At 45.5% G+C, this 25,190-nt stretch overlaps 1 protein-coding gene and 1 non-coding gene across 5 annotated transcripts in view; both read right to left on the bottom strand.

The window, feature by feature from the left end:
- Positions 1–871: 871 nt before the first annotated feature.
- The window catches only part of LOC131709467 (spectrin beta chain, non-erythrocytic 1-like), an 81,629-nt gene continuing 57,310 nt past the window's right edge, over positions 872–25,190 (bottom strand). For 2 of the 4 annotated variants that reach the window (XM_059012099.1, XM_059012102.1), the window contains 20 exons: positions 24,807–24,897; positions 24,273–24,419; positions 23,234–23,497; positions 21,228–21,452; positions 20,437–20,526; positions 19,089–19,379; positions 18,282–18,412; positions 17,717–17,921; positions 16,828–17,202; positions 15,815–16,059; positions 15,275–15,413; positions 13,346–13,430; positions 12,510–12,706; positions 11,968–12,095; positions 10,601–10,676; positions 7,638–7,691; positions 5,203–5,408; positions 4,194–4,367; positions 3,901–3,943; positions 872–3,181 (listed from right to left, as the gene is read on the bottom strand). In XM_059012099.1, coding sequence (XP_058868082.1) covers positions 2,954–3,181; positions 3,901–3,943; positions 4,194–4,367; positions 5,203–5,408; positions 7,638–7,691; positions 10,601–10,676; positions 11,968–12,095; positions 12,510–12,706; positions 13,346–13,430; positions 15,275–15,413; positions 15,815–16,059; positions 16,828–17,202; positions 17,717–17,921; positions 18,282–18,412; positions 19,089–19,379; positions 20,437–20,526; positions 21,228–21,452; positions 23,234–23,497; positions 24,273–24,419; positions 24,807–24,897 — 3,394 coding nt within the window. In that variant the 3' untranslated portion in view covers positions 872–2,953. The remainder of the gene's footprint in view (positions 3,182–3,900; positions 3,944–4,193; positions 4,368–5,202; positions 5,409–7,637; positions 7,692–10,600; positions 10,677–11,967; positions 12,096–12,509; positions 12,707–13,345; positions 13,431–15,274; positions 15,414–15,814; positions 16,060–16,827; positions 17,203–17,716; positions 17,922–18,281; positions 18,413–19,088; positions 19,380–20,436; positions 20,527–21,227; positions 21,453–23,233; positions 23,498–24,272; positions 24,420–24,806; positions 24,898–25,190) is intronic. The other 2 variants (XM_059012103.1, XM_059012104.1) reach the window with 1 other exon arrangement.
- trnae-uuc (transfer RNA glutamic acid (anticodon UUC)) lies at positions 24,167–24,238 on the bottom strand. Its single transcript has one exon. It is a non-coding gene; the product is annotated as a tRNA-Glu (tRNA).

Genomic DNA, 25,190 nt, shown 5'->3' with positions numbered 1-25,190 from the left:
ATTTTGTTTTATTATATATTATAAGAGTAGAAGGACTACTAACTTGACAGAGTCAAATCGTCAAGGTAAAAATAGTCGACACTTTAAAAAAAGATATTGCAAAGTCATGTGTTTGATAATGTCTGGTGCTCTGTTTGGAAATGTACAGATAGAGTCAGTAAACCCCTCTACAATTGGCATTAGCAACATTATCACAGGTCCCCTTTGAAGGAGAGCTAACCAAGGCTTTACAATGTATTTTCTCACCTCTTGTTAGCACTAGCAACATGATCACTGCCCTTCTCACCTGTTATTAGTAATAAGGGAGACCAAACAGACAAATACTAAAGCATGTCATTAAAAAAAAATCCTCTTAACACTGTGTTGCTTTTTGAAACCTTATTTTATTTCGCTATAGATAGATAAGTCAACATCATATCTTTCTGCAATGAAGATGGTCAACTGCACAGCCCCACCTTCTGGTAGGAAGTGGCATTACAGTCAATGGAGCTCAAATAAACAGCAGTCGTTTGGAATGAACGGATAACAAGACAGTGAAAGATTAACCAAACCCATGAGAGGGGAGGGAGAGGGAGGGAGGGAGAGGGAGGGAGGGAGAGGGAGGGAGGGAGAGGGAGGAGGGGGGAGAGGGAGAGGGAGGGAGAGGGAGGGGGGGGGAGAGGGAGAGGGAGGGGGGGGGGAGAGGGAGGGGGAGAGAGGGAGGAGGGGGAGGAGGGGGGAGAGGGAGAGGGAGGAGGGGGGAGAGGGAGAGGGAGGAGGGGGAGAGGGAGGGGGAGAGGAAGGGAGGGGGAGAGGAAGAGAGGGAGAGGGCTTGCAGCTACAGCCCCTGTATTAAAAACAAATTAAAATACAGATTTAATAAAGTCCGCTATCAGGTACCTCTTACTTTACAAGAAGCCATTTTTCTGGTGGTTTATTAAAAGGTGAATATTTTGTTTATTAGCCTGCTTCAAAGCTCACAGCTCAGCTTGCATTTAAGAGCAGAAAGGCATAGTCTCTGTATATTTCTGCTGCGACTATTTTGCAACGTTAAACAAACTGCTCTCAAAACAGCTTTTAGTTTGTCAAGTCGGTGCCTTCCTCGCTGTAGCCTTAGAAACGACCTTCAAAAACAAGCAAGAATGAAACAGACATTTCTTTTTTTTTTGGTCCTGAAGGTAATCTGGAGAGCCCTGCACAGTATTGTGGTTCTGTCTCTTACACACGTAGCTCTAGTAAAGATAGATACCCACACCACCATGAGAAATATACATTAGCAACCCCAAACATAGGTGGTAGACTGGCTCAAAGGCTGCTTGACTAGAACTTGCCTTTATTGTACCTTTATTGTACAAGACCTATTTAACCGGTTTCATGTCGGTACAAGCTCTGAACTGCAATGAGGCTCACAGAGTGAATGTAAAGCCTGCAATGCGAGCCCTAAAGTCTTTGAAAGAATACATCAATCTGCTTGAAGTGTACTGGAATGGAAACCAGTCAGTATTTATCCCTTCGCTGGTAATTAAACTGTAGATTCATGTACAGTTCACACAGTAAAGCGATTTAAAAAAAAAAATTATTAAAACTCTATTTTGTTTCAACCATCGCTCCAGATTTTGCATACAAACATCTAAAAAGTTTTGATTTCTTCAGCTCTGCTGCTTATGAACTATTACACAGTTACACCCACTTATTTCACAGACAAGTTTCACAAACCCAAAGTGTTATATGTTCAACTAAACTCACACTAGCGCCGCACCCAGTCCTAGCTTTCAGAACAATCTGTTCAACTAAACTCACACTAGCGCCGCACCCAGTCCTAGCTTTCAGAACAATCTGTTCAACTAAACTCACACTAGCGCTGCACCCAGTCCTAGCTTTCAGAACAATCTCAAATGGACTATTTTTTAATTTTTTCATGATGACATTTTTATGATGTCTGCATTTACTCCGAGTTCTGATCATGTTTCTCGAACCCTGCCTGTACCTGGATTAGAGCTGCTTTGAGCTTGTCTGGAGAATCCTAACTGCCAGGACTGAACAGCCTTCCTCATTCCATTCAAATCATGTGACACTGTGACCTTTCAACTATGCCAGCCCCGCCTCCTTTATACAGAGAGACTGGATTACAGAATGTTAGTCATTGGATCTTTTTAACTTCAAAATAAATCATCACATTAGTTTGTTGATTTTGTATTTTGTCTGCAGAGAGACATTTTTAAAACAAGCAAAAATTAAAAGGTACCAAAACAACCAGCATTGATGTAACAGCAAAGCATTTCCGGACAATAACCTAAGCAATATTTCTTACAGTAATAAAGACCAGCCTACCACCTTTGCTCATTGGCACAATATATGTAGGGGTACCCCCCCCCCCCCCCACACCCCTGAACCCCCCTTTCAAAATGTTTTAGTGTCTTTTTTTCCCCACAATATTAAAAGCCTCTCAACAAAGTTAAATCAAAATTAAAACCCAGCGAAAAAAAAACGAAACTGAAAATTAAATAAAAAATTAATTAAATGTACCCCCCCCCCCCCCAAAAAAAAACGATTTAAAAGGAAGAGAGAAGGTACAGCAAATCTACAAAACGTCCCATTGCACTCTGTTCAAACCTTTTCAAATCTCAAACCGTTTTCTCTCTCAAATCCTACAAGCTAATATATTCATATATTTGGAAGCCAGTGTTAAAATCGACATGGTCCCAGAACCATTAGGGTACATACAGTCACCACTCAGTCTTTTTAAGAATACAGTTTTGAATTTTCTAATTTTGGTTTCACATATTGTCACCTTTTTCTTTTGAATAACATTATACTTAAATATTTTAAAATCTTTCCAAAACCAAAAAAAAGATTTAAAAAAAAAATAAAAATAAAAAATACAACAAAAATAAACCACAGGAGTCCCTAAACCAGAGTCCTCTTGCTTCACAGAACTGAAAGTTTCCTGGAAATTAACTGCGTCACAAAATCCTCATTTCTTTTTGCCAAAAAAGCTGAACCTCTTCTCTCTGTCTCGCTCCTTGCCTTCTTTGTTCCTCATCGTCACCCCACCTGCTTCTCCGCTGTTGGGGGAGATGGGGGAGATGGGGGGCATGGTCATGGCACGACTCAGCCTCTTGGGGGCGCTAGGGGACCGTTCCGCTGCACTCCCGCCTGAAATTGAGGCTGCTATTGAACGAATCCACGTGTTCATCTCGGGCTGAGTGGAGAAAAGGGAGAGTGAGGTTAGACTGAGTAGATACAAAAAAAAAATTTTTTTTTAAATGTTTTCACCCAGGCGCTGCACCGCCCCCTGGAGGACAAGCCCTGCAATTGTTTGAGCTCAAGGGGTGACTGGCCAGTAGGGGCCGCTGTAGCACAGTGAGGTGTCCCTTTGCCTTCCTAACCCGTGGGAGTGCCACAGAGTCAATGCTCCCTCTGGAATCAACAGCGAAGACCAGCGATTTCACACAGCCAGGAACCTGCGCTCCCCTGACTGCATGACTCCCCCTGCGCACCACGCGGCTGTGCCTTTACCAGAGGAGACCCTCGGGGACCCCTGCGCTCCCCTGACTGTGTGACTCCCCCTGCACACCACGCGGCCGTGCATTCACCAGAGGAGACCCTCGGGGACCCCTGCGCTCCCCTGACCGTATGACTCCCCGCAGCACACCAAGCGGCTGTGCATTCACCAGAGGAGACCCTCGGGGACCCCTGTGCTCCCCTGACTGCATGACTCCCCCCTGCGCGGCCGTGACTTCACTAGGTTTTACAAGGGGACCCTCTGAACATTTAAAAACATTTTTTTCTTAAAAGATGTAATGAAAAACAGAAACAATACAATTGGGAACCAAATGACCGTGACACACAAGAAAAGGAGGTCGTTTTGAACGCCCTGTTTCCTTTAAAACAGATTAATTATCATAAAAAGCAACTCACGTCATCTTTTGCCTGGAAAAGGAACTCCTTTCCTTCGCTTAGCCTGGGAATAGAGAAGAGAAATCACGGTTAGCAGGCACTGCCCTCTAGAGGCGAAACAAAGAACTGCGTTCAAAGGCCAACATCTCCATGTTTAAATTTGTCTGGAGCTGATGCTGTTGTAGCCGGTGGCAGTAAAGCTGGTTTTTGATAAGGCTCATCCCTTTATGAGATGCTTTGGCAAGACTGGAGACATTTCACACTGATGTTTAAACAGGAAGACTTGGAGCGGATGGTGGGTTAGGACTCCGTACCGCAGTTTGAAGACGTGTTTCCTCTTCTTGTAGTCGTGTGCCACCTCACACACGGCCTCCGTCAGGCTGACGGGCACCTCTCCGTGGTACGGGATGCCAGCTGCGGCACTCTTACTGTCCTTATAGAAACCAAGACTGTCTTTACGAAGCACACAGTGCACGTTCTGCCAGGACCTGAGAGACAGAGAGGAGAGGAGAGGAGAGGGAGAGGGAGAGGATGAGAGGGAGAGGATGAGAAGGAGAGGAGAGGGAGAGGGATGAGAAGGAGGGAAGGAGAGAGAGAAAGACAGAGAGGAGAGGATGAGAGGAGAGGGAGAGGATGAGAGGGATGAGAAGGAGAGAGAAAGAGGAGAGAGAGAGAGAACATATTAGTTAAGATTAATCTTGTTCCTTTTAAACAGGTTCACAAAGCATTGTAATAAATCACTCACCCATTAGAGTAATTATAGACAGGTTCTTTAGTGAAACATCATGAGACCTGTTAACTGTGCACCAGGCTGCAGGGGCTTTGCTACTCAATGCCATCATTTTCAATTCATTCTTTGCTTCTGACCAGCAGCTGACCAAACGCACCCGGGATATCCAAGCGCAATCACAGCAAATGAAACGGGTGTCAATCATACCCGACGCTTTCCTATTGTTGGCTTTGGATCCCAGTATCTCCTCCCCACTCAATCACAGCTCAGCTCAACTGCTCAGAAACAACTCATGAACTGAAAGTGGTGAAACCTGTTGTATCATTAACAGTGGGTGTTCTAAAGAGTATTTATTCTTCATATTTCAAATAGCCAGCTTGGAATTCAGAGCTCTCAATGGCAATGCCTCATTTGAAAAAATAAATCTCTCCTAACAAGTAAATGATTAATTACTCCAGGTTTAAACAGAAAACGCAGCGGTTCTTTGTGGGTAACTCGATCAATTTGTTCGATCAAGACAAACCACTCGTGTCTGTATTCTCTCTAACCCACCCTAGACTCCCTCTCTTGTGCCTCCTCCAGTCTCTGGTTACCTGCTCGCTGCTTTCTTGGAGAAAGACTCCATCTCATGTTTTCTGCACAGCATCCCCTCCATCTGCTCCCCACCCGACGGCTCCGATACCTTGCTGGGCAGCGTTGCTGAGGGCAATGGTTCGATGCGAGCCCCTGGCTCAGAGGAGGCAGCCAGGCCGCTGTCCCTCTCTCTTCCCGGACCGTTCACCGACTCTGTCTCAGAGTCCTGCAGACAAACAAACACAGCGGTCAGACTCTGCTCCAGTGTGTCACACACACACACACACACACACACACACACACACACACACACACACACACAGCGGTCAGACTCTGCTCCAGTGTGTCACACACACACACACACACACACACACACACACACACACACACACACACACACACAGGTCAGACTCTGGTCCAGTCTGTCACACACACACACACACACACACAGCGGTCAGACTCTGCTCCAGTCTGTCACACACACACACACACACACACACACACACACACACACACACACACACACACACACACAGCGGTCAGACTCTGTTCCAGTCTGTCACACACACACACACACACACACACACACACACACACACACACACACACACACACAGCGGTCAGCCTCTGCTCCAGTCTATCACACACACACACACAGCTGTCAGCCTCTGCTCCAGTCTGTCACACACACAGCGGTCAGACTCTGTTCCAGTCTGTCACACACACACACAGCGGTCAGACTCTGTTCCAGTCTGTCACACACACAGCGGTCAGACTCTGTTCCAGTCTGTCACACACACAGCGGTCAGACTCTGTTCCAGTCTGTCACACACACACACACACAGCGGTCAGACTCTGTTCCAGTCTGTCACACACACACACACACAGCGGTCAGACTCTGTTCCAGTCTGTCACACACACACACACACACACACACACAGTGGTCAGCTTCTGCTCCAGTCTGTCACACACACACACACAGAGGTCAGACTCAGGTCCAGTCTGTCTCGTACACACACACACACACACACACACACAGGTCAGACTCTGCTCCAGTCTGTCACACACACACACACACAGGTCAGACTCAGGTCCAGTCTGTCTCGTACACACACTCACTCACACACACACACACACACACACACACACACACAGGTCAGACTCTGCTCCAGTCACCACCATGTCAACACTGTGCAAAGAATCATCAGAAAGTTTGTTTGAAACATTTTAAAGCTTCAAACGACCCCTTTCATTGACTTCTCATCAGGGTTACATCGGAGTGCTTCCAGTCGCTGTTTTTGCTTTTTAGCAGCCAAACTGATTCATAGAGAACACACCACAGCACGTAAACGAAAAACACAAACCACATTCAAAACACGACATGTACACGACCAATGAGAGAGCTAGGAGAACTTGAACAGGAAATCGAGGTACAGCATGAGCTGATCACACAGGATGTCATCTTCACCAGAAGAGAGCCCAGTACCATACTGAGAAACACACCCAGAGAGAGACCCCAGTCCTGAACAAACTCCCAACACCCAGAGGAAACTGCTTGCTCTGACTATCTAGGGCCATGTTATGTCTTTGCCTTCAGTCTGAAATTTAAGTTAGGTCCAAGCAATGGACAGTGGACTTAACTTCAGTGAGCGTTACCCGATAGTTTTAAAAATCTATTGTCTTTTCACAGCTTATTTGCTTTGTTAAAATGATTACTGCCCCCTTCTGGTACCTATGCTGTAAGTCACATGGTCTGCAGCTAGACCAATCATTTTGAACCACCACACAGGAAGTCATAACTAGAGGCAGTCCAAATCTGCAGGTAACGGAATTCCTCGGAAATCATGGAATTCACACGGAATTCAGACTCCCATGGAATCCGCAGACTCCCACAGATTCACCGCATTCTGCAGCGACATCATCATCATCATAATGATCACAAACAGACCGCTAAAGGGACCTGAAATACATCACCGAGTTGTTCTAGTTTTGTTAAATTCACAAATACTAAACACATAAGACGCTCCGCAGAACACTCGGCAGACATCTACTGAAAATGTTACATTTTGTTGCATATTTTCCTGCAGATTTGGGCAGCCTCTAGTCATCAGGTACCAGGAAGCAGCTGAAATATTTTCTAAACGCGACGTTGTCTTTGAAACACCATCACATTCCAAAACACAAGCAAACGCAACAAACGACACTGAACAGAAAAAAAAGGGAGCCAGTGCTAATGCTAAGAGAACAGGCGATTCTAGAATCTTGTAACTTATTTTTGGTTTGAAAGCCCATGCTTTAAAATGATCTACATGAGAGTACATCCATGCTAGAACAGCACAGTTGCGTTCTTCAGCAGGCGAGCAATGGAGGGATACAGTGGGCACCAGAGTGGAACTGCAGTGGACAGCTGAAGAAGCAATGAGATGTTGCTCTATGCATTACAGACAGTACTCACAGCAGGTTTTCGGGACTGTGTAATATCCCTCGGTTTCATGGTCACTGACACTGGCTGTGAACAGAACGAAGGCAATAGGGGCGTTAGCATCCTCCACACTCCACTGGGAACTGCTGAAGGAGTGTTCACGCTCTGTCCCTCAACAGGACCGGTCAAGCTGCGTTGAGGATTTCTAAAACTGCTCCAGGTGAATTCCCGGGATAACTGAGCTGTCATTTCCAGCAAAGGATCTTACCTGTTGTGCTCTTCCATTCGCTGTACAGGGTTCAAGTGTGCAGTTTTGAAAGAAGTACATAGCTAGGCTCATTTTCAATGTTTTTTTCAGGAGCTCACAAAACTCTGTAATGAAAACCGCTGTTGCACGTATTTATTTTTGACTTTATTGTAACATCATGGGACCTGTTAACTGTGCACCAGGCTGCAGGGGCTTTGCTGCTCAATGCCATCATTTTCAATTCATTCTTTGCTTCTGACCAGCAGCTGACCAAACGCACCCGGGATATCCAAGCGCAATCACAGCAAATGAAACGGGTGTCAATCATACCCAACGCTTTCCTATTGTTGGCTTTGGATCACAGTATCTCCGCCCCACTCAATCACAGCTCAGCTGAGCTGCTCAGAAACAACTCATGAACTGAAAGTGCTGAAACCTGTTGTACATTAACAGGGTTCATGGGGTTCCAATGGAGAAGCCCAGTGAAAGACTCTAAAAGGTGAGTGATTCATTACAGTATTTTGTGAGCCCCTGCTGAAAACAAGCCAGTCTAAACCAAGCACACATGGATTTTCATCTACAGGTTAAACAGCTTTTTTTTTTCTCTTTTTGGAGGGTAAAATGAATACATTCCCGATTCTTTTTTGGGGGTGCCTGCTTGCATTTCAAAAGGTACCATTTTTAAATGACAGGGTCTATTGGCAATGATTTAACACAGAGGGTTTTTCACAGTCTGTTTTCATAAATAAAATCCAATTCGATATTTCTCAGCCTGCTCTTTACTTAATGAAATCCTCAATACTCAAACTCTCAGGAGCTATCAAGGGCCTGGGAGTGTTGGAAGTTATGGTGGGCCGCTGGACCGTGACACACTTCCTGTTTAAGATATGGGAGCAGGAAATGACATAAGACAACAACGTAAAAAGGACAAACTCAGGACAGGTTAAGAAAGACAAAACAAAAGGACGAGACTTGGTAAAAACAGACACAGGATGTTTCAAATGGTGTAGAAAAAACTGCAGTCAGATTTATGTGAAATAACTTAAATTAAAATAAATTAAAATCTGATTGAAAAACAAAACACAATGTCTAAAACATGGCGACTCCTGCTTCATTTACCAGAGGTTGGCCTCAACACTGAAGGTGGCTATACACTGGACTATAAAAGTGACCTTAATTGTAAAGGGGGCTCAATAGCAGGTTTGACTGGATATGCTTATTGTCCTACATATACAGCAGTGTGCAGATGTGTTAGAAGATGTGTCATTCATACCATTTCTATACCTACCTGCATGAAAACCTCTAGGTGTGAGAATGTACATTTTCGGTCAATAATCAGTGATATAGAGCAATAGGCACTCATGTGTGAAAATGTTAGACCACTTTGCTTTAATTTGGCATCTTAAACAACTTCTAAAAAGTCTCCTGCGTTTTACCACATGTGGCTCGGTGTTCCTTTTCTCTTACTATTTGAAATGAATTGCATGTGTGGCTTATTAAAGTCATCAATTAAATTAGACATAATCACTAATTTGCCTATTTTGACTATTTTCCACGATTTTCAGTTCCAGTGGTTTGATTTCATCTGCACAACAAATCAAAAGTACAGAAGCAATGGGGTGTTCTGATACAGAAGCAATGGGGTGTTCTGATACAGAAGCAATGGGGTGTTCTGATACAGAAGCAATGGGGTGTTCTGATACAGAAGCAATGGGGTGTTCAAATACAGAAGCAATGGGGTGTTCAAATACAGAAGCAATGGGGTGTTCAAATACAGAAGCAATGGGGTGTTCAAATACAGAAGCAATGGGGTGTTCTGATACAGAAGCAATGGGGTGTTCTGATACAGAAGCAATGGGGTGTTCTGATACAGAAGCAATGGGGTGTTCTAATACAGAAGCAATGGGGTGTTCTGATACAGAAGCAATGGGGTGTTCTGATACAGAAGCAATGGGGTGTTCTGATACAGAAGCAATGGGGTGTTCTGATACAGAAGCAATGGGGTGTTCTGATACAGAAGCAATGGGGTGTTCTAATACAGAAGCAATGGGGTGTTCTAATACAGAAGCAATGGGGTGTTCTAATACAGAAGCAATGGGGTGTTCTGATACAGAAGCAATGGGGTGTTCTGATACAGAAGCAATGGGGTGTTCTAATACAGAAGCAATGGGGTGTTCTAATACAGAAGCAATGGGGTGTTCTAATACAGAAGCAATGGGGTGTTGTGATACAGAAGCAATGGGGTGTTGTGATACAGAAGCAATGGGGTGTTGTGATACAGAAGCAATGGGGTGTTCTGATACAGAAGCAATGGGGTGTTCTGATACAGAAGCAATGGGGTGTTCTGATACAGAAGCAATGGGGTGTTCTAATACAACACTAGTGTTTCATGCTGATAAAGTCTGCTTGCTGTTTTTGACTCAGTCTCTTTGAAAGAATGCAAAGTGGTTGTATGCTAAGAATGGCTAGAGAATGGAAGGTGATAGTTTGATTTCTCCAGCCGATTTAAATACACAGGGTGTGTTATGTAACTGAGCGACTCAGAGCGAGAAATCCGCTCTGCAGCTGTGAGCTGCTCAGAGGGAGCGGAACCGAGCCTCCGTGAAACGGGTTCTTTCACTGAGCTGCTCAGAGCGGCTCGCTTACTTAACACACCCGCTCTTCAGTCCAGGTGACAGACTGAGGCATCAGATGTGATGACAGGGGGAGGCGCTGCAGTTACAGAGATGCTCCACTAGAGAGCACTCACCTGTGATGTATCTGGGTCGCTGTGAACTCCATTCACCGAGACAGACTGGTCCAGGGTGGTCTGGTCCAAACTCGTGCTGTAGAGAACACATCGGGAATGTTAATAGCTTGTTTTAAAAACGTCTTACTGAATATTAGAAATCATGAAGCCACTCTCTGCCAGTCCCAAAGCCTGTCAGACCACAGCAGACCCTCAGAGATACGAACAGCAAACGTACGGACTGACCGCTCTATGATTCCTACAATTCCTCCTGCTTTACCATTTTCTTACCTATAGAATTTCCACATGCAACTTCATTCCCAGCCTCACCTGATGTAACTGGCTCCATTCACAGCTCTGTATGGTTAATGTCAAGTGCAAAGCCAGCACACGCACACTTCTCTTAACTCTTTGCGGTCCTGTGTCGGACCTGGTCCGACATTGCAATTTTCCCTTTCCGGTCCAATGTCGGACCCTGTCCGACATCATCAAAAAGACGTAAAAAACAGGTCTCTAGTCGTTTTTTTTCTCTGGAAAAAGCTGAGAAAACCATTCAATGGCCGAGTGAGACCGATAGGAGCCAAGAGAAGCCAAAAAAAATAAAAAAAGGAGGGTGCATATCTCATGAATACAGATAGCCCCGACACCACATATATAACATGGACATACACAAACAAGATAGCTGCTTCCGCATCCAGCGCTCAACGAATATCACAGACATTTACAGAGCCTTTTTTAGATGTTATAGTAATAAAATAACGACTCGGATCGCATTATTGAGGAGTTTGGTGACAAAACGAGCGATCAGGAGATGATTTATGAGTATGCACGACTATGAAGAGGTATGTGAAAAATATAGCGAACGAGGGGTGGGGTGGGGCTGGAGATGCAGTACTGAGTGTCCTGTTGATATGCAGGGCCTTTTAAACCTGTTTTACTGTGAAAACAAATACTTTTAACCAGCGCGTCTAAAATAAACTGGACCTGACGTGCCTGACACGCGCTGAATAAATGGACCGCAAAGGGTTAATGGAACCAGTAAGAGATCCTTCACACTTTACCAGTTAGGAATGGAGTCCCCATCACCCAGTAATATAAGAATGTGAATCAAAACTCAGCATTCAAGACACTGAGAAAGACTTCTGGTTGAAGCGTTTGGCATCACATTTAAGATTATTTCATTATTTCTAGATGAGTCAGATGTTCAAATATTAGAACAAACACTGCTTGAAATGTATTAGAGAAAAATCCATATTCATATTCAACCACATTTATAAAAAGGACTGTATCAGAAAGATTCTTCAATAGGTGATCAAACATGATAAACCCATGTTGTGCCTCCACCAATTATAAAATGAGAACCCCCTCTTTCCCCAAAGTGACCTTACCCAGCGTCTGTGTCCTGTGCCTCCTCCTGTATGGGTTGTACCACCTCGGGCTCTGGTGGAGGGGGTGTGGGTGGCCTCCTCAGTCTCTCTTCCTCTTCTCTCCGGCGCTTCCTGTCCTGCTCCTCGAGCTACACACAGGACACAGTTTCATTGCAACAGACTGAGCAAAACAAATGTCAATGACTGTTTGATGCTGTTTGCAATCATCCTGAGTTCTTCTGGGTTCTGTTGCTCCTCCAATATTAAAAGTTCTTATCATGTTTCTATCATGTTGAGCAGCCTTCCTTATTCCAGTCAAATCATGCAACCATGTGGCTTTTCAACAGTGCCAGCCCCGCTTCCTCAACATTTATATCAAGAGGGAGAGATGGGGCTGGGCTGGCAGAGTTGAAAGGTCACACTGTCACATGATTTGAATGGAATGTGGAAGGCTGTTCAGTGCTGGCAGTTAGGATTCTCCAGACAAGCTCAAAGCAGCTCAAAGCCAGGTACAGTGTGTGTGTGTGTGTGTGTGTGTGTGTGTGTGTGTGTGTGTCGCTGACCGTGGTGAGCTTCTCCAGCAGTCCGAACCGCTCCTCCCAGCCCGCTGCCAGTTTCTCGAAGGCCTCGTGTCTCTTGATCAGACTCTCCACCTCGTCCACGTTTCCACCGAGCTCCGCGGTACGAACGATCGGCTCCTGACTGGCCAGCCACGACTCGGCAACAGAGGCATCGCGGCCAAACTGCAGCACCTCCAGCACTGCAGAGAGAGAGAAAGAGAGCGAGAGAGAGAGAGAGAGGGAGGGAGAGAGAGAGAGAGAGAGAGGGAGGGAGAGATCAGACACTGCACAACAGAAAGCACTGAGACACGCAGATAGAGGGAGAGAGGGAGGCATGTTTGCAGTCATTCCCATTGGTTCTATGTGGTTTATGCCACGGTGCTTTGATGCAAGTTCAGGAGCTTCACTTCACTTCTAGATCAACCAGAGTCTGTATCAGAGTAAGAGCCAGCGCCATCCAGTTACAGCACCTGTGACTGGCATGTGCTCTTGTGCTGCTGGCTCTATGGAGCAGTGAAGGGGTTGGAGCAGTGAAAAAGGGGGTGCATCGTGAAGGGGGGGTGCAGTGAAGAAGGGGGTGCACAGTGAAGGGGGGTGCAGTGAAGGGGGTGCACAGTGAAGGGGGGGCAGTGAAGGGGGTTCACAGTGAAGGGGGTGCGCAGTGAAGGAGGGGGGTGCAGTGAAGGGGGTGCACAGTGAAGGGGGTGCACAGTGAAGGGGGGTGCAGTGAAGGGGGTGCACAGTGAAGGGGGTGCACAGTGAAGGGGGGTGCAGTGAAGGGGGTGCACAGTGAAGGGGGGTGCAGTGAAGGGGGTGCACAGTGAAGGGGGTGCACTCACCGATCTGCAGCCAGCCCATCTTCTCCTGCCACTTGTTGTTGATCTCATCCCTCTTGTCATCCAGCTGCTTCAGTTTCTCTCTGATCTGAAACAAGAGAATCAACAACTCGCATTACTACTGAGAGCCAGTGCTCGAGTCCTGGCGGAACGCACCGGAACAGAGTTCCGACACTTTTTGGAACCTCGGAACGCCCGTGTTTTTTTTTTTTTTTTTTCATAATCATTATTGCATCAACATGCTCAAATCACTCTTCCATAAACACAGAAGGAATTCACTTATGACCTGGAACTGGAAATGACGTATGATCACATTTGAATCTCAAGTATACCGAAGACGGCTGCGTCAAAGAGATTTTTTTTCTGTGGAGACTTGAGATGGTTTTAGAAATTCATTCTAACGAAGAAAGCGACTCAGAATCATTCTCGTCTGCCTTAGACATGTATTTAGATGAGCTGCATGAAATATCGCTGGTATACCAAACGTATACGCCAAAATAAAACTGTACGAAGCACTGTAGCTAATTGAATCATATGCTAAATACAGCGTTATAAAGAATAGCAAGGCAGTTAGTATTGGGTATTGCATATCTGAAAATCGGTTTGATTTGATTGCGGCCGGATTATTGGTTTTAAATAACAATGTTCCATTCAAGCTCTGCCCTTTTTCATTACAGCAGTTCCATACTGACTTGTTGGAGCCTTGGTATGTTTTTATATGCTCTAGTAAATATAATGAGCAGGTGTTTTTGTTGTGTATTTTTGGTGTATGTTGTATAGAAACAGTTTTTTATGCGTGAGCTCTGTGTGTATTGTATATAATTTGCTGTTTGGTGTAAATTAAATTTCAATAATAAAATAGATCCATAATAAGCTGCTTTCATGAATTTCCTGGAAGGGTGTAATACACAAGAATGGACCACCCCGTTCATCCAGTTATACTTTCTTTCTTTAAGAATTGTACTATTACACATTTTAATTATTGCCGTTCCTACTTTTACAATGTTTAGTGAAAGAATGATTTGAGCGTTTAAAAAATTAAAAAAAAAAAAAACACACCTTGTGATTATGTATTTATTTATTTATTTTGGCTATGTTTGTTCGAATAAAACATTGCCAAAATTCAGAGGAATCTACAGATGGGTTCTAGAATTATTCTGGGGGTCTACAGGGATAAATATTTTTTCGTTCAAATTTGACCACACACACATGTGAAAATGTATCAAAGAATATCGCGGTCTCATCGTCCCAGACTCACTCACGTCAACCGTTCAACTTGCTAAGAGTACCTTGTGGGAAATTAAACAATTACTAAGGTAAGACAGTTCAAATATCAGTTTATCAGTTTATCTTTTGCAATTGTCTGATTCAGTAGAAACGTTTCACATTGTATGAAGCGATAAGACAATGGATTGCTGTTTTTTGTAAATAGGAACATTTTATATGTTCCCCAAACTTGTTGAAATTATGTAGTGTGTTCCGGCACTTTTGTTTGGGACTTGAGCACTGTTGAGCCCTGATGCGACAGAACACAGGGGAGTACACACAATCAAATGACTTTCTCTTTTACTGACCTCTTACCTTTATGTGATGTGTGCTTCGTATTGAGAGCGCTCCAACATTGTGTGTTAATTTGTATTTTTCGTTTGTTCCAGTTGCCTGCCATAGATATGTGAAACCTAAGCTAGTTCAGTCAAAGTGTCTTTATATTAGTTATGAAAGAAACATGCTGTAGCAGAAATATAGATTAATACCTGGTACTACCTACGTTTAACCAATCCTTTAACCAATTTAACCAATCCTTCCTCCAGGTGATCAAGGAAGTGCAACGTTATCTGAAAGCACGGCTTTTAGAAACAGAGGTGTATGTAACTCCGTGTGGTACCAGACTGCCCCCTGGTTCACTCCAGGGCTGGTTTCTCTCAGGCTCACCTCCTCTGAAGCATAGTGGTTCTTGGCCAGCAGTGAGCTGCCCATCTCAATACAGGAAGTGAAGCTGTCGGCGCGAGCCTCGATTTCAGCCTTGATGTCCTGGTGGTTTGTGATCACGAGTTCTGCTGACGACACGTCCCTGTGAACACAACGAACCACGTGCCAGACACGCTCAGTACTGAAGACCTCTGAGATTTCATTCATTATATACAACTAGAAAAGGATAACAATCAATGTAAATCTACGTTTGCTATGCAAGATTCATGTCCTCATTGGCACAGTGCTTGGCTCTTGAATGAGTGAAGGTTCATCAGACATAAGCGTTGAATATGAGTCTCAGAAACTGCAGAATTACTGGACACTCCTCAGGAGAGCAGGGTCTTAGTGAAGTGTTATTAGAAAATATGAAGAAAATTCATATAGCAAACTGATGAAACAAAGGAAATTAAAACACATAGTTTCACATTTCTTTAAGAACTGCACATTTGAGATCTGTAGCGAATGTTATTTTGTCAGCTCCAACGACTCTGACAGCAGTACCTGGGGTTCTCGTGGGCGTCGATCTGCAGATTCACCCCGTCCATCCACAGCATGAGGTCTCGCACCATGTTGAAGAAACGGAACTTCTCCACCGTGTCCAGCAGCAGCTGGCACCGGGCGTCACTGGCAGAGAGCAGGGCGCTCCAGGCCTCCGCCACGCTGCGGTCGTGCTTCTGAATATCCTCTGCCTTCTCCCCAGCGTAGGCCTTCTGCAGCCGGGACGCATCCTCCTGAACCTGCCGTACCTGAGAGAGAGAGAGAGAGAGGGGGGAGTGAGGGGCAGAGACTGGGCCAGCCCTGCAGCAAACGCAGGAGGGAACTGGGCCTGTGAAATGCAATCCATGCTCGCTTGCTATTTACCAATCGCGAGACTGTCGCCTTATTATAAAATTAAATTAAATTAAATTATACTACTGGCACAGTACTTGTACAGTTCCAACTTCAATGCTTCACTACTCTGAATTGAAGTATTATACAGTCCTGATCATTTTGTATTTGTTAATGCATGCAAGAAAGGTGGAAAAATGAAAACTATTACAAAGATAGCTGTGATAAGCTGGTCATGTCTGGGCAGTGAGACTGTGCTGTGATGAGCTGATCATGTCTGGGCAGTGAGGCTGTGCTGTGATGATCTGATCATGTCTAGGCAGTGAGACTGTGCTGTGATTAGCTGATCATGTCTGGGCAGCGAGGCTGTGCTGTCCTGATCTGATCATGTCTGGGCAGCGAGGCTGTGCTGTGCTGATCTGATCATGTCTGGGCAGCAAGGCTGTGCTGTGATTAGCTGATCATGTCTGGGCAGCGAGGCTGTGCTGTGATTAGCTGATCATGTCTGGGCAGCGAGGCTGTGCTGGGTTGATGATCTGATCATGTCTAGGCAGTGAGACTGTGCTGGGATTAGCTGATCATGTCTGGGCAGCAAGGCTGTGCTGTGATTAGCTGATCATGTCTGGGCAGCGAGGCTGTGCTGTGATGATCTGATCATGTCTGGGCAGCAATGCTGTGTTCCTGACCTGCCCACTCAGTGCCTGGATGTCATGCTCGTATGTGGTGTGCTGGCGATGCAGGTGCTGCACGGTGTTCAGGTCTCTCCCCAGCTCTTCGGGCAGCTGGGTGCTCTTCTCCTGGATCCTGCCCAGCGTCTCCTTGGCGTCCTGGTGGAAGCGGTGCAGCTCGTAGGAGGCCGACAGCATCTGTGTGCGCGTGTCGATCAGCTCCAGCAGGTCAGCCCAGGCGTCGTTCAGCCCGTCCTTCCACTCCGCCACCGTGGCGTTCTCCGGGTGGCCGGAGTCGATGAGCTCGTCGGCCAGAGCGTTCACCGAGTCCACACGCTCCTGCCCGATCGCACTCGTGTCCCGGGCAAACTCCCGGAACTTGTCTCTCAGCATCTAAAGCAGGAGACACAAGCAGAGCCCGGATTGCAATCAGCTGCTTTTTATTGAGCACAGAGAGGAGACCAGGAGGGCATCAGTGGAAGCACGTTTGGGGGGCAAACTTTTCCTATTTTACAATCAACACTGCGTTTTCTTTTTGTCCTTTTATAAATTCTAATGTTATCATTTTTTGGTTTTAGACTTGTTGTTCTATTACTACAAACTAGCTTTTTAGCAATTTAAACCACCTCTTTGTAGTTTTCCATATGACATTTCAAAATCTAACATGAAATACTGTACTACTATTATGGCTTCCAGTAGACTTTTGTGATATCATTTTGTAGATGATTACATGATATTAAATAAAATATCTAAATTATGTTCATATATATACATTTTTTAAATTATGCCTCAATCCTAAAATTCTAGATGATGCAAAACTTCTGGCCACTTGGTAGCTACGGCCTTATTGAGCCCCAGATTCTGATCAATGCCTTTCTCGAGGGGTGTCCTGCGTGGGCTGGCTCACCGTGACGTGCTCGTAGTCCTGGCCCAGCTCGTGGGACCCGGCCACCACTTCCCGCTCAGAGATCCACTGCTCCAGATCATCCACCTCCTTCTTGAGCTGGCACAGCCTCAGCCTCTCCTGCAGCTTCCCTCTGCGCTCCTCCGCCAGGTCCTTCAGACCAGCGTAGAGCTTATCCACCTGCGCCTGCCGCATAGTGATCCGCTCGCTGCAGGGGGGAGAGAGGGGGGGGTTATACACACTGCCACATCGTGATACACACATGTCGAGTATAGGACCGGGTGTTAAATAATACAAGCTACTCTAGAGAGTCTTTCAATACACTGCTCTACACTCCACTGCTTCTCCACAAGCAGGTACTAAAATCAACAGAATCTCAATATGTCTTTGATTTGCTACTAAATCAGATTTAGGGGTGAACGGTGCACTCAGAAGAGCCTTGACTTCTTCTCGTTCCCACACTTCTTTTCATTGTACGTTCTTACGACGGAGTGTTGGAAGGTCGCCCTGCACCCTGCTGACAGTGCTCTGGCAGGTGTTCCTATTACTGTGTCCCGCCCGTACGCACCTCTCGGGATGCTCGCCGGTCACCATGAGCCGGCTGCTGTTGGCGAGCTGGTGGATGGTCTGGGCGTAGTCCTCCAGGGCCTGCTCCACCCCCTGGTGCCTCTTCACCATCGCAGTGGCACTCTGCTCGTCCTGCGGACACACCGCACACAAACACCAGTCTGTTTATTCACTGTACGGAAAAGAGCTTGAGAAAAGCACGCACACACACACACTCAAACACCAGTCATCTTACTCACTGTACTGTAAAGAGTTCAGGAAAAGCTTACAACGTACAACGTTCTGAGTATAGCTGTGCAAAGCATGCTGTTATCTGGCTGCTATCAGGGACAGAATGTTTAATTACCTGAGAAAGAATCAATAGAACTGACCTCCCCTGACCTTGTGTGAAGCAGGAGTTGTCTGGTGATCATGTTGCTGACACACAGAGGTAAGCCAGCACTAAGCTTTGCAAAGGGGTGTAGAGACTGTATGTAGGTGTTTGTAAATTGTCCAAAATGTGACCAATCGTATTCATTCAGTTGTGGATATTAGTTCCCATTGGCGTCTACAACTCTGAAATTTCAAGAGATTTTGTGCAACGGTTTTCATTTTATGCAACTTAAGGTTTTGTTGGCTGAACGAAGAAAAAAAAAAAAAAATAATAATAATAATAATCATCATCATCTTAACAACAATAGGCTCCCCAGCCGAAGAAGAAGAAGAAGAAGAAGAGGAAGAAGAAGAGGAGGAAGAGAAGGAAGAAGACACAGAAGAGCATGAAATATTTCTGGGATTGCTTTGCCCTAATTCAGTCCCAGACGCTCACCTTGGCCTTCTCGTCTGACATCATGTGCAGCTCCTGCTCCCCCATCCACGCCTCTGCCTCGGCTGCATCTGCGTAGAACTGCTGGGCCCTGTGAGCCTCGGTCAGCCGGCCGTGCCTCTGCTCCCCCTCCGAGATCAGCTGGCTCCACATGTCTCTGAGCTCCGCCAGCCTGCCCTCCAGCGGCCCCGCCCCCCCATCCTCCTCCTCGCCCCGCCCGCGCCTCATCGTCAGCCCGTGGGCCTGGATGTCATCTATGCGGGGCTGGTGCCCCTGGATCTCCTTCTGAAGAGTCTGAGAGAGAAAGAGGGGTGAGATGACTTCAGTCAGGGACTGAATACACCATCCAGACAATCACAATCCATAGCTCTTAGGATCACCAACAAGTCTTTTATACTTTACAGCTATGGCCAAAGCTTTCGCATCACCCTATAGCAGGGATCTCGAACCCTGGTCCTGGAGAGCCCCAATCCTGCAGGTTTTCTAGGTGTCTTTACATCATCAGTGGCTAAAGATCTGGAATTCCTGTTAATCTTGACTAATTAAACCAATAATTGGTGCAATTAAGTAACTGGGAGCTTGGTTCAAACAATAACCAGAAGACCCAGTAGCTCTCCAGGACCAGGTTTGGAGACCCCTGCCCTGTAGAATGAACTCATTTAGCTTCATAAAGTCGAGTGAAACCTGCTGAATAATGTTACGTTAACATATTGAATTACACACCGCTTTGTAGTTTTCCATATACTTAACGAAACACTGACAAAAACTGAAAAATGTGTGACATTTCAAAATTGAACGTGAAATACTGTAGACACCGGTAGTAGTTTCTTTGATTCCGTGTTAAATAAAATATCGAAATTATAAGTTTGTTTGTTTTTTAAATTATGTCTCGGTCCTAAAGTTTTAAGTGATGCAAAACTTTTGGCCATCGCTGTCTATACACAGTTCCGGGCCACTTTATTGGGACCTGACTACCAGATTGGATTTAGCATTGCCCTGGTGTGGGGTGTGTTCTTCTGGTATACCCTGGGTCCCTTGATTAATCTGGAAAGCCACAAGAATGTTCACCTTCCAGCACCTTGTGGAGTCTATACCACATCGTGTGGACAAAAACAAAGTACTCCCTGGGGGCATCATTGAGGCGTGTGTCATACCAGACCAAATGACTTGTAAACGTGAAGCTAAATTATGTGATAAAGATCTGTGTCAATGATATGCCCAGAGATTAAAACAATGTGGCAATGAGATGGTTGATCTCGACTGGACTCCAGCTGTACTGGAACTCTATGGAGAGAACCACAGCATGCAGCCGTGTGCCGACTGTCTGACCGGGAGGGCTCTGGACGTGTACCTGGTTCTTCTTCATGAGGAGCTGGACGGAGGGCAGATCTTTCCCGTGGTCCATCGAGGTGGCCAGAGGCATGCGCTCCTTCACCCAGAGCTGAGACAGGAGAGAAGAGAGAGGAGAGGGAGATGTGGAGCGAGAGGAGAGAGAGGGGAGAGGAAGAGAGAGAGGAGAGAGGGGAGAGAGAGGAGAGAGGGAGGGAGAGAGGTTATTTGTCTCCAGATTGAAGGTGTAGATAGCAGGTGTACACTTTTATTAAAACCTGTTTGCAGAGTTAGGAACATTTCAGACGTACGACAGCTCTCCATAACCAAAGTGTTCATAAGTGAGGTTCTGCTGTACCATCAAAAAAATGGTGAAGTCTACACAATAAACAGCTATGGCCAAAAATTTGCATCCCCCCTATAGAATTAACTAATTTGCCTTCATAAAGTCAAATGAAACCTGCTGAATAACGTTACGTTAACATCTTGAATTACATATCGTGTTGTAGTTTTCCATATACTTAACGAAAATCTGAATTGAAAAACGTGACATTTCAAACTCTAACATGAAATACTGTACTACCATTATGGCTTCCGGTAGACTTTAGCGATACCATTGTGTAGTTTCTCTGATTACACGATGTTAAACAAATGATCTAAATTAAATGTTCATATACTATTTTTTAAATGATGTCTCAAGACTAAAATTCTGGGTGATGCAAAACCTTTGGCCCCAGCTGTACAGTGATGTATTCTGATACATCCTAATGCAGACGGCCTGGCGGGGTGTGTGAGAATCTCTTGGGCTCTTACAATCTCATCCTCCAGATCCCTGTTGAACTGGTGCTCTTCCTTGGAGGCCAGCAGCTTCATGCGCCGGGCTCGCAGGGGATCCAGCAGCAGCTGGAAGCGGTCCTGCACCCCCCTCTGCTTGGTGTCCACCTCCACAGTGTTGCTGTCTTCCTGGGACAGCGCCAGGGCTTGGCTTTGGAGAGCTTCCACCTCCTTCTCACGCACCTCCATCTGATTCTCCAGCATCTGAGACACGGGGGGAGAAACGTAAGCAAACAAGGTAACCTCTACAGCAGTGGCACTCGAGTCTGGCCCTGGAGATCTATTCCAGTCCAGGTTTTCACTCCAAGGCTCGTAGGCTCAATGAACTAAGAGGCAATTAACTCATTTAGGACCTGGTTGGAATAAAGACCAGGACTGGAATAGATCTCGAGGACCAGGGTTGAATATCACTGCTCTACAGCAGTGCGGTTCAGGTTTTGGCCCAGTGTTTTGCATATTAATTCAGTCCTCTACAGATTATTATTATTATTATTATTATTATTATTATTTATTTCTTAGCAGACGCCCTTATCCAGGGCGACTTACAATTGTTACAAAATATCACATTATACATTATTTCACATTATACAGATATCACATTATTTTTACATACAATTACCCATTTATACAGTTGGGTTTTTACTGGAGCAATCTAGGTAAAGTACCTTGCTCAAGGGTACAACAGCAGTGTCCCCCACTGGGGATTGAACCCACAACCCTCCGGTCAAGAGTCCAGAGCCCTAACCACTACTCCACACTGCTGCCCTACTACAGATGACTTTCATAGGCCACACATGCATGACTTAAAATAGGAATATGAGCTCTGAACCCCAGGACTGGGTGCAGCAGCAGCAGTAGCAGGGCTAGTGTGAGTTTCTAACCCTACTCAAACTCCTGGCTCCTGATCATTTCAATATTAATAATAATAACACTAGACTTCATTGAGGGGAGCTCTGAACCCCAGGACTGGGTGCAGCAGCAGCAGCAGCAGGGCTAGTGTGAGTTTCTAACCCTGCTCAAACTCCTGGCTCCTGATCATTTCAATATTAATAATAATAACACTAGACTTCATTGAGGGGAGTTCTGAACCCCAGGACTGGGTGCAGCAGCAGCAGCAGCAGCAGGGCTAGTGTGAGTTTCTAACCCTGCTCAAACTCCTGGCTCCTGATCATTTCAATATTAATAATAATAATAATAATAATAATAATAATAATAATAATAATAATAATAATAATAATAATAATAATAATAATAATAATACTACTAGACTTCATTGAGGGGAGTTCTGAACCCCAGGACTGGGTGCAGCAGCAGCAGGGCTAGTGTAAGTTTAACCCTTGCTGTATCGTGTAGCAGTATCTCGATTGATTTACATTTTCAAAACATTTAAACATTTGCATTAAAACCATTTAAACACTGAGGTCTGGATTCACAGACCCTGATTAGCCTAAATCGTGGACAATCTTACCCAAAGTAGCATTAGGGAGTCCAAGATTAACACTTAACAGGGTCAGTGAAACCAAGCATGAGACTTCCTGGGATTGCTTGCTACCAATCAGAAAAATCCATCCTAAGAATCACATTTTATAGATAACATCGTGTGTGTCGAGGTCGGTATGTCTACAGCTAGGGCCAACAGTTTTGCATCACTTAGAATTTTAGAGTTCAGACGTCATAAAAATAAAAAATAAAAACTACACAATGATATCTCTAAAGTCTACTGGAAGCCATAATAGTAGTACAGTATTTAATGTTAGATTCCGAAATGTCCCATTTTTCAATTTTTGTCAGCGGTATATATTCAATATGTTAAAGTAACATTATTCAGCAGCTTTAACTCTAATTTATAAAGCCAAATTAGTTCATTCTATAGGGTGATGCAAAACTTTTGGCCAGAGCTGTATATTTGAGTGGTTAAATATTTAGGCACAACTATCCTGGACTCTGCTGCCCCTCCTTTCTCTATCAGGCCCCTGCTCCCCTACCTGCTGTTTCTGGAGCAGGATATTGACGCTGGTCAGATCTTTCCCGAAGTCATCGCTCTGCAGCTGCCCTGACAGGTTCTTCAGCCATGAATCCAGTGAAGAGCAGCTCTGTGTGAAGAGCTCCGCCCTGTTGGCGTCGAAGAGGCACTGCGCTTTGGTCTGGGTGGTGCTCTCAAGCTCCTCCCACAGACGATGCAGGTCAGCGAGCTTCTGAGTAACCACAGGTTCGAGTTCCGGCTTTTCACACACCAAGGCCTTCCCCTCCTACACACACACACACACGAAAAAAAAAATTGTAAAGCCTTAGCTAGCACTCCTTCAAAGGCGCCAGTGATTTGAATTGGTTTTAATGAAGCATTGGCTAGCACTTGTTTAAAAGGGAGACCTAGGATCATGTTGCTTGTGCAAATAAGAGGTAAGAATGTGGATTTTAAAGAAGTTTTGGTTTGTACTCCTTTGAAGGGGGGGGCAGTGATAGCGTTAATAAAGATGACGAATACAAGCTAATTAACGTGATCTTAATATTTCGACTGTGTTTAAACATTTCGGATGTCTGCCTGTGTGTGTCTCTGTGTGCGCGTGTGTATCTGGTGTGTGAGACTGGAGAGTATCTGTGAGCATGTCTCTGTGTGTGTGTGTGTGTGTGTGTATTATTTAATTATTATTATTATTTATTTCTTAGCAGACGCCCTTATCCAGGGCGACTTACAATTGTTACAAGATTATACATTATTTCACTTTATACAGATATCACATTATTTTTACATACAATTACCCATTTATACAGTTGGGTTTTTACTGGAGCAATCTAGGTAAAGTACCTTGCTCAAGGGTACAACAGCAGTGTCCCCCACTGGGGATTGAACCCACAACCCTCCGGTCAGGAGTCCAGAGCCCTAACCACTACTCCACACTGCTGTCCAAAATATAGTATTCCCATACCGGGAGTCGAACCCGGGCCGCCTGGGTGAAAACCAGGAATCCTAACCGCTAGACCATATGTGTATCTGTGTGTGACACTGTGTAATCATGTACAGACCTTGTCAATCTTGTCCAGCCAGTCTTTGTTGGACCCCAGCTCAGCCATGAAGGCCTGGTGTTTTTGCCACTTGCTGTGGAGGTTCCGAGCCTCGTCGTAGGACAAGTCCTGAGCGGTGAGCATCTTCTCATTGATCCAGAGAGTCAGCTGGGAATCAAACAACAGCACAACGTGAGTGCTTCAGCCACACCTCCAAACACTCCCACAGAGACCACAGCAATCCCACAGCAAAGCGATTCCTTCTGTGTAGCATCTCTACAACAGCGGGTACACCGTACTGCTGCGGCAGCACTACAATTAATGCAGTCCCTGGAGTCTTAATGCAGTGTCGTGGTGCAGCACTCTAAAGTGCCCCCCTTTCCTTTTGAATCTCTTGCAGGTAGGATAGGGAATGCAAATTAAAAAAGGGGGGACCTTTTTGACCGTTGCACCGTGACGCAAGTGGTAAGCTCCCCGCTTATTTATCAGATGATAAAGTTTTGAAATGATTTTTCAGCACACATGAATGGATTGCTCCCAGTCCCCCCAGTTTACCTCCTGGCTGTCCTGGAGGAAGTGCTGCAGCTCCCGGTTGTCCTTCAGCTTGGCCAGCAGCTCAGTGGCAGCCTGGCGGTTCTTCTGATGTCTGAAAGGAGACAGAAAGACAGACGCTTTACTCTCTGCTCCACTGTACCCTGCACAAGCTGGCTTTGGCTTGTCCTCTCTGTGCTCTCCCTCCATCACCCTCTCCATTGTCAGAGTTGGCTTTTCCCTCTCTCTCTCCCTCTCCCTCTGGATGGAGTCAGTCTTCTCGAATCACCTTCTCCCTCTCACTCTCCCCCTCACCTCTCGTGGATGGAGTCAGTCTTCTCGAATTATCTCCCTCTCCCCCTCACCTCTCGTGGATGGAGTCAGTCTTCTCGAATTATCTCCCTCTCC

This window comes from Acipenser ruthenus, chromosome 43, assembly GCF_902713425.1.
Source record: "Acipenser ruthenus chromosome 43, fAciRut3.2 maternal haplotype, whole genome shotgun sequence".
Classification (NCBI taxonomy): Eukaryota; Metazoa; Chordata; class Actinopteri; order Acipenseriformes; family Acipenseridae; genus Acipenser; species Acipenser ruthenus.
This window is presented reverse-complemented; position numbering and strand designations above follow the sequence as displayed.